We start from the raw sequence: 13,447 nt of genomic DNA on the forward strand, positions 1-13,447 counted from the left end.
TGAAGGAATTTCCTCTCCTTGAATGAAGCAGATTGAAATATACTCAACTCTGTTGTTTTTAAATGTTAAACCTTCTCACTGAGGAGATTCCTGCCTCAAACTGAGCACTTGCGGCCGATCACTGTGGAATAAAGCCTGATTTTTCCACTTGTAACCTCGTTTTTATTTGTTTACTTTAATCACTTCCTGCCCTGTTGAGTCGTTTCTTGTCTCAGAGTTTCAGCAGTTTCTGAAAGTTGTTGTTGTTCGTCTGGTTTGTTCACCAGCGCTGTGATTCTCTTCCAGACGTTTGACCTTGCCACATGAAACAGTGTTTGTTGGCTTTGTAAACAGTGAACCAACAACTTGGACACAGATACCGTAACACAAGCTGTTACTTGGCATTTAACTTGGTTCGGCTATTTTCATTATTCATTAGTTTATTACTTTCCTTGTTGGACAATTTGAATTTGTAAAGATTTGAATCATTTCAGGATTTTGTTTTCATGGAAACGGCAGTTAAGCCTTTTTCATTAATTAATAACGAATTGTACAATAAAGCTTGTTTCTTCAGAGTGTGTTTTAGCAGCAGTCAAATTGAAACCCGGAAAATAAATTAACTTTTTAAAATCCGTATTGTTGATTCAAATTTTAAATCCATGTATGTTCTTCTCTTTTAAATCTTAATTAAAAAAATGTTTTAAATAATTCCTTCTTCTTAGATCTGTTCCCTCCCAGCCTGTGTAACCATTCATGAGAACTGATTGGCTGCTGGTGGTTCTCATCATTAATTGAAGCTCTGCACTGACGCCCTTTTTGCCCATTATGCATATATATTAAAACACAATATCTGACCTCAGCCAGTGTTTCTCCCGGCAGCGCCCCTCCTGGTCTTCATGTATAAAACAAACTGAGCTCTGCAAATACTCCCAGAGATTAATTGACGTTGCATCTCAATTATGGATGAGCATATGAGTTTATGATGCGGTGCATAACGACCCTGGGGAGGGAGGGAGGCGAGGTGTGTTTGTGTCAGGTGGCCGGTGCAGGTCCACACACACAGAGAGAGAGAGAGAGAGAGAGCGCTTCACCTTCTCTGGTGTTTGTTTGAATCGAACCGCTGCAGGAGGCTCAGCAAGGCGCTGGACTCAAATCCACTGTGCACTAATCAGATTAAACTCACCCCATTTCACTGCTTCCCACAGGAGAACACTGCTGAGCTGCTGAGGCCCTGGGCACTGTCAGAGCGACAGGTTCCTCTGTGTGTGTCTGTGTGTGTGTGTGTGCGTGTGTGTGTGTGTGTGTGTGTATGAGAGAGAGAGTGAAGAGAGAGAACGGTTTGATTTAGTTTTAGGGCTTAAAGGGGTTAGGCATTCCAAGTAGTGATGGTTAAGATTGAGGAAAGGAGATTGTGTGTTTGTGTGTACATGTCTGTATGTGTGTGCGTGTGTGTGTGTGTGTGTGTGTGTGTGTGTGTGTGTCCACTCATGCCCAGCGGCACGTCCTCAGTTGATGCTGCACACATATCACCGCACCACGTCTATTTGCTCCAGTGTGAACACTCTGATCTCTTCACTCTTCATGTCCTGCAGCTCTGAATCCAGTGAATTCAGCCCAGTCGTCTCCGAGGTGATTCTCTTCCAGCAGGACGTGAATATTTGATGAATTCACAGTGTTTTTATGAGACAGTTTCTGTGTCTCTTATATCTGTAAAACAGCTTGTGCAAGAGTTACAGAGCGTGGAACAGTGGTTCCCTCCCGGTGGCACTGATTCGCTGGTGGGGAGCCAGTGAGGGGTGACGTCCATGTTGGAGGACGGGTTGTTCAGGGCGCCTGCACATCGGGGGGGCAGCCGGGAGGACAATATGGTGTGGTGTCCTCATTTGACCAAAGTGTCGAAAAGGCTTGAAATGAAATAACATCAAAAAACAACAGAGAACACACAAAAGCAATAAAACATCAGAGATAATTGACAGTTTAAATATTGCACGATAGATGAAATCCAGATCTCAAACTCATCCAGTGAGAAGAAGTGATTTTAGGCTTATGACTTATATTTGATTTTGTCTGTGTAGCTGTGTGAAGCCTCAGGATGTGAGTCAGAGGAGGAACCTCAACACCTCAGAGTCATCGAGTTTGGATTATTTGTCTGTATAGAGATTCCAGTCATGGTGGATGTGTGTAGTTTGTGTGTGTGTGTGTGTGTGTGTTTGTCATCTTGTGCAACACGTGACTCAGAGCAGAGGAGACACTGACACAACCTGAACATGAACTTGGTTTGTGCAGCTCACTGTCGTGCACTGGGATTTCAAAGAGTACAGTAGTTTGTTTAGTCATGTGTCGCATGTGATTTTGAGCCGGTGCCTGAAAGCTGCAAAAGATGACAAACCCGCAGAAAGATCTGATCAGACTTTGTTTTTCTCTTCGTCACGAAGTGGAGTTTTTTATAAATCGCTCCCAACACGCCTGCGTTTGGAGGCAGGAGCCAAACACTCATGGTTTAAAACCATCTAACGTATTTGGTATTGATTGGCTCCGAGGAGACGATATGATTTGCCGCCGTCATCTCGTTACCAGGAGGAGCAGTCGGACCTGGAGGCGGTTGGCAGCTTCTGTGTGTCTTTTATTTTTGTGTATGTCGCTGACGTCTTGTTTCCATCTGCGTCCGCGTCAGTGTCACATCCTTAATCACAGTAAAGAGCAGATACTGAGCATCTCTCACAGCCTCAACCGTAGCTCTATAGGGTTTTATTGTGCTTTTCATAACTCTGAGACAACAGAGGTGTTTATTTTTTGTATTAAACGACAGCTTTTGTTTTATATAATAATACTAATAATAGAAATTGTTCTCCTCTCCCTCTGCAGGAACTTTTAAGTCATTCCGCTGACCGTCCGGAGAGGCAACAGCTCAAAGAGGCACTGGAAGCGATGCAGGTCGGTGTTACACACGTTTGTGCATTCATGAGTGTGCTTTAAAAAACAATATTACATAAGAACTCTGCGGCGCTTGAAGCCAAAGATGCATAAATGCCTTCATACAGCCACTGTGGCTGGAAGTAGCAGAAGTTGACTCTGATATGACAGCTGTCAGAAAGATTCCTCACTTTCAGGCTGAAAGTTCGTCTCTCTGTCTCTCCTCTCAGGACTTGGCCATGTACATCAACGAAGTGAAGCGGGACAACGAGACGCTGAAGAAAATCGGTGAATTCCAAAACTCTATCGAGAATCTTGTAAGTATTTTGTAAAAATATTGTGTGCAGAGCTTTACTTGCTATTTGTTTGTTTTGGTAATTTGCCTTAAAGACTTGAGCCTAGTTTAAGCTTGCATTTCCGGTCTTTAATTATCTGAACTTGGCACAAGCGGACAGTCTGCGAACTCTACAGCATCTCTATGGCACCGCATTCGTTTCATACATGAGGGAGCAGAGAGATTCCCAGATGGCTGCAGGAGGGAAATCACAGAAATCGCTGGTAAAGACGAAGCATTCTGCAGGAAACTGTGGGAAAAAAATAACTCTTTGTCGAGGCTGAGCAGTGCACACAAGCCTGGAGCTCGATCCCGGAGGAAAATCACTCTGTTTGCATTTCTTCCTCTTCTTCTTCTTCTTCTTCTTCTTCTATGCCTGTGACGTTTAGGAGAACACTGCACAAGTCCCTCGCACCTCGAGCACAAGTACATAAGGGGAAGTGTTGACATCTCAGTTGACGCATACAATGATGCAATTCATTCAGGCAAAATCGCAGCATCAAACCTCCGGGGCGCCACAGGTCCACTTCCAACCCGGCCCTTTGCTGCACGTGTTCCACTCTCGCTCCCTCTCTCTTTCTCTCTCTTTCCCTATCTCTCTCTCACTTCCTCTGTCCCCCTATTCCCTGTTCATACTGTCAACTAAAGGTTTGAAGCCCCAAGAAAAATCTGTGAATAAAAGTGTATATCTGCCACTGTCACATTACCTGATTTGACATCTTTATAGACGTCAGTTTTGTGTGTATGTGAATCTAATACAGCGGCACTAATGTTATCACCAGGCAGGGGTATAAAGTTTGTCAGGGCGATTCGTCACCGAGCAGTCGCCCATCGTTCTGTCCACGTTCTCTCTCTCCTTCTCTCTCTCCTTCTCTCTCTCCTCTGCTCAGACTGTTTACATCACGTTGCTTCCACTTGTCAGGATTGTCCTCAATAAATCATCCGGTCTTGAGTTCTGTGGATTCCAGATGGTTTTTCACTTTTCCATTTCCCACTTCTTTTTTCTGTCACGACGCTCCAACACCTGTTGTTTCCTGCTGAGGTGCAAAGTCACCCGGTTTATTCTGGACTTGTACACGAGCCAGAGATCCAGAAAATGTGGATTCAAACTGTGATTTGTAGCTTCCATGCTGTGCCACTCCTAACGTATCTATTTGGATTCTCTCTGAGAGTCAGATTCAGCTGAATTATTAATGGTTTCTCATGAAGTTTTTCTGATGTGCAGTGGATTAACATTGGTTGTGTGTTTGTGACCGAAGCAGCAGGTGAAGCTGGAGGAGTACGGGAGGCCAAAGATCGACGGAGAGCTGAAGGTTTGCTCCATCGTCAACCGGACCAAACAGGACCGGTGAGGCCAAACTCTTCTCTGGAAAAAGCCAAAACAAAAACATCATCTCACGGCTTAAACCATAAATCCAACGTGTGTTTGTTTTCAGGTACATCTTCCTGTTTGATAAAGTGGTGATTGTCTGCAAGAGGAAAGGTTACAGCTACGAGCTCAAGGAGATCATCGAGCTGCAGTCGTATAAAATGTCCGACGACCCCATGAACAACCGAGACGTGAAGAAGGTGAGAAATGAGCAGAACTCTTTTCTCCTGCAGATCTTTACTTTACTTATCAGCTGATGAAACTTCCTGTGTAACCATTACCCATGATGCACCTGAGCCGGAGGAGCTCCTTGATGCTAGTTACAGATATACAGAAACGAGGAGTAAACACATCGTGCTCACTCATGCTTGAGAGATCATGTAAATGCAATGAAGGTCATTTAGGATCCATGAAATCACACTAACATGGCTTATTTGATTTCTTTGTGTTGAATCTGCATGTGTCTCCATGTTTGCATGTGTAACTGGGTCTTTCTCTGGTGTCTTTCTTTTTGCATGCTTACCAGTCAAGTGGAAAAATGGTAAGCTCAAGTCAACCCCTCTTTATTTAACTCATCTTCCAGTGTTTAATGGGAATCATGCCGTGGATTGCACGTGTACCCAGCAGCTCTGTGATTGGCTCTCCAGCTTTTTTGGTGAAACTCATCGCTAAAGCATGTGGAGCGTCATTAAATTCAAAATTAAATGTGATCAAATATAATACAAACATATATACTGTTTTAAAAGCTGTATCACAAGCTTATCTCTGTCTGTCATCCACACGTGTCTCTGCCGTCTGTTCTTCACTCGCTCTCCCCCCCTAGTGGTCGTACGGCTTCTACCTGATCCACCTGCAGGGCAAGCAGGGCTTCCAGTTCTTCTGCAAGACCGAGGACACAAAGAGGAAGTGGATGGAGCAGTTTGAAATGGCCATGTAAGTTTAATTACATTGTGGTAATGAAGCTCCTGTCACAACACTTGTGAGATTGTGTGATTGTATTGAGATACATGACGGGAAACTAAATGTTACCTTCCTGTTCTCATCCAGGTCCAACATCAAGCCGGAGAGAGCCACGGCCAATCAGCACAACTTCCAGATGCACACGTTTGACAAGAACACCAACTGTCGAGCCTGCAAGATGCTGCTGAGGTAACTAACTGAATCCAGGCTGAGTGACGAATGAGTCCTCACCAGTATCCAACAGCATTCCCTTGTAACTATCAACAGGTGTAGAATTATCTTTATCTGTGGTTCATGTTTTTCATGTAGCATTTTAAATTGGAAAAGTCAATATATTGGCATGAGGAGTAAAAACTACAACCCACTCTAAACGAATGAAGTATTACTTAAATACTTCCGAGTGGCTCTATAGTAAATCGATGTGGCAGCAGAGTAAATCTCCATGGTTAATATTCACCACAGTTTTTTTAAGCAGAGAACTGTGCATCAAGTAGAATTTATGCTTCTCGAGAAACAAACTGAAGAGAAACGACCACATTTACTGAGCAACAGAGACACAGGGAAAAACCTGCTCCCTCATTAGTGTTGAAGTAATGTTCAGGACATATTCTAGTAAGTGTGACTGAGGCCGACACCACACACACTCCTCCTCCCCTGGGAGCGCCGCTGCAGCAGGGATCAGTCGTGTCACTGCATCAAGCTCTTTCACCTCCATTACAGTCGGCCGGCTAAACTCCACACTGCGTATTGACCCACAAATTCCAGGGCCCAGCTGACCTAAATCCAGGCGGAGCAGGGACCAGCGTTTCCTCACTCGCTGCTAGATGCTAATTACTGCTGCAGCCCCAGCAGATCCCCTGTGTGATTTATGGCGCTCGCTATTCAACATGGCAGTGTGCGATGCATGCAGCGTTTTAGTGTGTGTATCAAATACAGCGCCGAAGTGCACGGCCTGAAATAGAGGGAGTTTATTTTGTGATTTTTAAAAAGGGGTCGCAGGATGGAAACGATGGAGCATGTGTAGCTGCAATCATAGAATTATACTAAGAGGCAGCAGGATCCCCGGTGGGTTGTACTTACAAGAAGTTAATTTGCGTCTGAGACACTTCCTGTTTACATTAGCGTGTGTGTGTGTGTGTGTGTGTGTGTGTGTGTTTCTTCCTGTGTGTGTGTGTGTGTGTGTTTCTTCCTGTGTGTGTCCTCAGGGGCATCTTCTATCAGGGCTACTACTGCTCTCACTGTGGAACAGGAGCACATAAAGAGTGTCTGGAAGTCATCACCATCTGTAAAATCAGTAGGTGTTTCCTCTCACCCTCTAATAGAATATCACATTCTCTTATTATCATTTTAAAAAGGGCTTTTTTTTATTGTTATTAATACATTAATTAATTATTTGCCACAGCTTTAATAGGCTCCAGAGGCTCATTAAGCAGGTGTGAACCATCGTGTCACTGGGTTTGGTTCCAATTGGGGAAATGAACTTAGCTAAGAGTCGTTTCATATCCTGAAGCCTTCTCAACTGACAAATATAAATGTATATTTTGACACAAAATAAAAAAAGAGACGTTTTCTTTAATTTTGACAAAAACAAAATGAAAGTGCAGCCCTTGTGAAGGTGTAACACACATTCTAAAATTTGTCATTGTTAAATGTCACTTTTTATTTCATCCCTAATAAATAATAATGGTATAAATTGTGAATACCCCCCCCTCTGACTGTGTCCATATCTTTGTTTACAGATCCCCTCGACTTGGTGAGTTGGTCAAATACAGCAACCTCTTATTTATTATCAACATTTCCTGTCTTTTGTTTAGTGTCTGTCTCACTGATGGTGTGTTTTCCTCCTGTTTGTTTCCTTTTCAACAGGAACCTGGGATGTCATCAGGTAACAGCACTTCCTGTCGTCTAACATGACAACAGAGACATTCAGTGACAGGCTGAACAGCACAGCTCTCTACTGACATCTAGTGGATTTGTTCACTTGCACATGAACCAAAACAACATTATCACTCTCAGAGACTAGGGGGGGCAATGCAAACATACATAGAGATACTACTGTATGTGCTTTAAATATCATTATGTATTCAAAGATTTGAAGACATTAGACGTAAGAGGGAAATCAGAATTGAACTAGTGTATCTGGAAATGATCAAATCTGAGTTTTCCGTGAAAAAGATCCTGGATCAGATTTAAACCCAGGATTTTATGGTTATATTGTTTTTATTGGAGACGACTACTTCACCCAGAGAGCAAGTTTTAAAAAAATATATAAATACAGCCCTGTATTATCAACTGAAATCATAAAGTTACCAAAGAGGGAAAACCAAAATACAGAATCTTTCCCTGCCGATAAATATAAAGGTTTTTAGAAACTTTACTACCTTAACATACACTCGTGCTTCTATTCTTCCCATTAAAGCACGAATCCATGCTTGTGTTTTCCAGGTCCCAAAATGGTGGCCGTGAGGAACTACCACGGCACGCCGACGCCTCCGGGGAAGACGGCGCTGAGTTTCCAGACGGGGGATTTCATCGAGCTGCTGAAGGGAGACCCGGACTCGACGTGGTGGGAGGTAGCTGCACTTCTGTCTCACTTCCTATCTGAGGCTGTGTGGTTTAATGTAGATCAGGAACATCTTTAGTTAAACAGTTGTTGTTGGCTCTGGACTCCGGCTCATCGATTCCACGACTCTGAGGTCAAAGTGCTGACTCGGGCGCCGAGGATGTTTCAAGTTGTTGTTCCTAAACTGAAGCCTGGCTCTGAACTAAGGAAACAAAATCGACCGAGCAGAACTTCTAAAGCTCCCTAATTAGCATCGTGTTCATATCATCCATTCTGAAGTGAAATAATCTGCTGTCTGATCCCACTTAAAACCAAAGATAAACACCATGGATTAGGTTTGGATTAAAAACATGAGAATACATTAAAACTTTGAAGTGAGTCTAACGAGCTGCAGACCCTGTTTTCATTATACCGAGATAACATAAGATAACTTGCAGTATCTGATATTTAGAATTAAATCATTTTTCTACTGTTAATAACTTACAAAATGTATTTGTAGTAAAATAAACCAGTTCACATGAAAACTGGTGCAGTCTGTTAGCACAGACTTTTCTGATTCTGCCACTAGTGGGCGCCAAAGTTGCACGTTTTCTATTTATATCCATAAAACTGTGCACATGTGCAATGCATTGCGTATTTATAAACAATTGTTTTATATCGTACTTTTTGTATTTTCATGTGTTTTTGTGTTCCTTTTTTACTTTTAATTTACTTCTCAGTGTATTTTTAAACCCTCTTACACATTTGTTTAGTTTGTGTAAATCATTTTGAGTTCTCTCTCTCTCTCTCTCTCTCTCTCTCTCTCTCTCTCTCTCTCTCTCTCTCTCTCTCTCTCTCTCTCTGTGTGCTTTATAAATAAACTTCTCTTGCTCTTTATTTTCCAGGGGAAACTGATACAAACACAGAAGAGCGGCTTCTTTCCCAGTTCGTGTGTAAAACCTTGTTTGGACCCGAAGGTTTGTGGCCAGCTCTCAGTGACTCACTGCAGTTTGTGTTGCTTCTGAGATCACAGCCCATTGCTGTCTCTCTTTAGTGTGCACTTAACTACCTGTGTGGGGGGGTGCACATATAAATCTATATATATATATATCCCTCTACCACAGTGCTGTTCTGTTTATAACTTCTTTAATGTGCTGCTTCTGTTTGTCTGCTGCAGCCCTTCCAGGCGCTATCGAGCCGGCAGACCTCCAGGGAATCAGACTACTACGGTTATCCTTGGTAAGACCCTGAACTTCAGAAGACTGTTGTTATCGCCATACTGCTCCTACCTTATATATTATATACTAACATCCCCCCCCAGGTCACTTTTCTATATTAATTCAGATCTGCCAATGTAAACTTCACGCACTAATTCAAAATTCAAAGCAGCCTGACCCCCAAACATAGCCGCGACCGAGAGATTAATTACCACCCGGGTGTTTGAAGTGGAGGATTTCCTCTTTGCATCTGGAGGTCAGCGTGTTTCTTGTGCTCGTCACGCAGGTTCGCCGGGAACATGGAGCGCCAGCAGGCCGACAACCTGCTGAAGTCCCACTGCAGCGGGACCTACCTCATCAGGGAGAGGACCGCCGAGGCCGAGAGGTTCGCCATCAGCATCAAGTGAGTGTTTGGAGAAAAGGAAATTCTCAACGGGAAGGTCTTTTTATTCATATCTCATGGGAAATTTAAAGGAAAAACTCTCCCAGGATGCAGCAGTCAGCTTTCTCAGTGCATCTTTCAGCTCCGGCTAATTACCACTCAGTAATTGCTTTTTCGTAAATCCTGTTTTTCGTGTGTGTTCGCTCCGAGAGAATGCATCTCGAAGAAAAACCCTGGACGAGCTCTTACTGGAGCTTTCACATTATAATGTATTGTAATGGAGAATATCGTGTCTGTCAGACGTCTGCAAAGGGCCTGTAGGGAGCAGCAACTAGGTCTAAGAACATTTATTTGATTTGATCAAACTATGCAGAATATTTTGAACCATATTCACACATTGTTGCAAAAGGTTATTTACTAAATCTGTTCTATAAATAATAGAATAAAGATAAATATCATTTGATGAGTGAGATCTTGTTAGTTACTTTGTCGTTTGATTTTCCAGATTCAATGATGAAGTGAAGCACATTAAAGTCGTTGAAAAAGACAACTGGATTCACATCACCGAGGCCAAGAAGTTCGAGAGTCTACTGGTGAGTCTGGACAAAAATACCAGGAGCAGCTGGACGTCGGGGGTGAAAAGAGATAAGAGACGTAATCTTCTTTCTGTTCTGTCCTATGCAACAGGAGCTGGTGGAGTACTATCAGGCCCATTCGCTAAAAGAAAGCTTCAAGCTGTTAGATACCACGTTGCGATACCCGTACAAGTCGAGAGAACGCTCGCTCACACGGGCCAGCACACGCTCTCCAGGTAAGTGGCTCTGAACACAGTCTCACCATTAAAACTGCACTTACCCCTGATGCTGATAACACAATCTGTTGGTCCCAGAAACACAGATTCACAGAAATGAACCAGCAGAGCAAGTCAGCTGATGAATGAGAAAAGTTGTTACATTCTTCAGGCTTCAACACAAACTCCCAATTTCCGTGCTTCCTCCTGATCCTGCTGATGTGATTTTGCTGCTTGACCTTCACTCCTGCGTTTGTTTGAATGATACTTAACGTGAATCAATCCAATGATTCAAGAGGTCTCTGTCCGTTTGTCTGCGGCTCGAATATCTGGAGAAGTGTTCTCGTTATCGGCTTGACTCTTGACATGTGTGTTGTTACGGCCAAAAGGAAGTGCAGTGTTGAATTTGGTGCAATTTGGACACACAACACGTTCAATATCAATAAACTTTGACTTAAACGTCACAGAACTTTGAATAAACGTGAACTAGACAGTGAACACTTTTCTGTTTCGTTAGAATTCAGAGTCAAAGAGGCAGAAAAGATCTGAGACGTGATTTAGTTTGGTGCGGAAGGTTTTGACCTTGTTGGCAGAACTCCTGATTCTTACATCCAGTAATCCCAGTGGGCCAGTGTTGTCTCTGTTGGACGGAACCAGGAGCTGTGGGATTACAAACCAGCATCCTGACCTGGGAACAACTCAGTGAGTGACTACATGCTTCCACCACAGCCCAGATCCAGATAAGAGGCAGAAAACGGATGGATTGATGACTGGCAGGACAGTTATACCTATTTATAACTCTGCTGGCTTCCCTGAATGGCAGGAACACTACTAATTTGACTCTGAAGAGAAGCTATAAAGTGCAGGTCGGGCTCACAAACGTAATCCCTTGCCATCTTGGCTGTGGATAATGCGAGGGAGTGGAAAATAAATGAGACAGGCTGCGACCTTCTCTCTCCACCTCCTCTGACGTCCTGGTCCTTCCGAGGCCAATGACTCTCCTGACAAGTACAGAAAGAAATGGAGGCCGGCCAGAGGGGGGAGAGGGTCAGAGAAGGAGGCAACTGAGCGAAATATATAAAGCGAGTGAGACAAAGAGGAAGAGTTGGTCGGCTGTCTGCATTGGCTGCCCTCTCTGTCCATTCCACCGTATGAATACTGGCTCTGGCTTCTGTCCTGCGCCGGGGCAGGAAGACCCAACTGGCCCCGGCAGCGGGATTGTTTCCTTCCTGCTTTGGCTGCTCACTTTGGAAGTGAATGCAGACAATGTGCTGCTTCTCCGTCTTTTTCTGCCTGTGGGGTTTTGTTTTTTTTGAGGCTGCAGACAAGACACACCCCTGCAGGTCGGCATGGAAACAGCGGTGGGACTGTGGGAAGACTTGGTTTTCATCTGTGATTATGACATGTTGGTCAAGTTTACAAATGTCATACGCATATTTTAGGATATTGGACATGATGGTGAATATCTTTCATCATCTATAGGATGTTAGGGACATTTGATCAGCTGTGTATTTCAGCATCAACGGTGCTTTGTCCTTTTAATCTCAAGACCCCCCTTACTGATCCGGACCCTCCTCAGGCTGATCAGACCTGGGTGTGTCTAACATCTTGGGGTCCAGTTTGTGTTCTTTCCTCCTGATCCACAGCAACCAGCTTTTAAAGGTTATATACCTGTTGTTTTCAGCCACTAGATGTCGCACTAACACGAGCATCTCAAACCCAAAGTGAGGCATCGATAGCCACAGTTTCGACCACGACTCCCTCAAGGTGCAGGAATAAAGTTCCTCAACTTAAACAACTTGTAAAATCTCTTCCTCTTGTCTCGTCTGCTGGTTGCTGCTCCTGTCTCTGTCGGACCCTCTGTCTTAGAGTCTTGGTTGTGCAGTCTGTGTTTCTGAAACTTGTTTCTTACACATTCACACGGAGGAATTCAAGTGCACGAACCTGCACATGCAAAAAAACAGACCTGTTATGTTAATGTTTAAAAGGTTGCGTACAACCTTCATCTTGTTGTCTGTGAGCAACGTGGCTGTTTCATTCATCAGTCACATTATGAGGCAACAATGCTGTAATATCAAAATATAAAAATTAATGAATTAAATAGAGTTCTAGTTGGTTAGTTCTTCTTTATTTCCCATTAAAATTATCTCTTGGGTATGATCCAGTCAAACTGTATTTATATGCAACAGTAAAGTTTTCCAAATGACGCATAAACCGACAATTGGAACAATTACTGTGTTTACAATCCACAAATAAATGTATATTATTGTTTAAATACCCGTTGAGATTAAATATAATAAGGATATAATGCACTCTTAAGTTGCAGACACAGTCTTTACAAATGAAGCTTTGTCTTCTTCTGAATCCTCCTCTTCTCCGGCTGCAGCTCTGCATGCGCTCGCCAATCAGCTTCCAGCTTTACTTCCTCCTCTGTCTCTTCCTGTCTTCCTCTCAGCAGCCTCCTGCGCCTCCTACAACTTCTCCTTCCTCAGTCCACAAGGCCTCAACTTCTCCTCAACTCAGACCTCAGCTCCCTTTTGGTCAGGTACCGGATGCTTTTTTTGTTGTTTTTCCTGTCTTTCCTTTGCTCCTGTCGCCTTTCCACACCTAGCCACCTGTAATTTCACAATAAGCCTCTCAGCCTCATTACTCTCTCTCTCTCCTTAGTGCTATTTTCATTAACGAGGACTATTCAGTTCTTCCCCTGGAATGACAGTCCCTCATTAAATCAAGAAGAGAAAAGCTATTTCCTTTCCTTTAATGAAACAACTTGTCCCTTCTCATCACGCTCATTAGTGACGATGCAGTGGCACAAGAACCACGGAGGCAGGCGTCCTCCCTCTGTTCTCTCCTCACTACTAATTACTAATAATATGATCAGTGTCACCTTCCCGCCCAGGTCCCTCATGCATAGAGATTGTTATTAAACTCCATTACTACTGATTAATACCTTCAGTTGCT

The 13,447-nt window shown here is 43.4% G+C and overlaps 1 protein-coding gene across 2 annotated transcripts in view; it reads left to right on the top strand.

Annotated features, from left to right (window-relative positions):
* The window catches only part of vav2 (vav 2 guanine nucleotide exchange factor), a 182,772-nt gene that overhangs the window by 167,113 nt on the left and 2,212 nt on the right, over nucleotides 1-13,447 (top strand). The window contains exons 12-26 of one of the 2 annotated variants that reach the window (XM_061072567.1): nucleotides 2,845-2,913; nucleotides 3,123-3,209; nucleotides 4,489-4,574; nucleotides 4,663-4,795; nucleotides 5,122-5,136; nucleotides 5,419-5,528; nucleotides 5,643-5,744; nucleotides 6,761-6,853; nucleotides 7,975-8,128; nucleotides 9,003-9,074; nucleotides 9,275-9,336; nucleotides 9,601-9,717; nucleotides 10,202-10,289; nucleotides 10,384-10,507; nucleotides 12,945-13,031. In XM_061072567.1, the coding sequence (XP_060928550.1) occupies nucleotides 2,845-2,913; nucleotides 3,123-3,209; nucleotides 4,489-4,574; nucleotides 4,663-4,795; nucleotides 5,122-5,136; nucleotides 5,419-5,528; nucleotides 5,643-5,744; nucleotides 6,761-6,853; nucleotides 7,975-8,128; nucleotides 9,003-9,074; nucleotides 9,275-9,336; nucleotides 9,601-9,717; nucleotides 10,202-10,289; nucleotides 10,384-10,507; nucleotides 12,945-13,031 (1,399 nt within the window). The remainder of the gene's footprint in view (nucleotides 1-2,844; nucleotides 2,914-3,122; nucleotides 3,210-4,488; nucleotides 4,575-4,662; nucleotides 4,796-5,121; nucleotides 5,137-5,418; nucleotides 5,529-5,642; nucleotides 5,745-6,760; nucleotides 6,854-7,974; nucleotides 8,129-9,002; nucleotides 9,075-9,274; nucleotides 9,337-9,600; nucleotides 9,718-10,201; nucleotides 10,290-10,383; nucleotides 10,508-12,944; nucleotides 13,032-13,447) is intronic. The other variant, XM_061072573.1, reaches the window with a different exon arrangement.

Source organism: Limanda limanda, chromosome 1 (genome assembly GCF_963576545.1).
Source record: "Limanda limanda chromosome 1, fLimLim1.1, whole genome shotgun sequence".
Lineage (NCBI taxonomy): Eukaryota > Metazoa > Chordata > Actinopteri > Pleuronectiformes > Pleuronectidae > Limanda > Limanda limanda.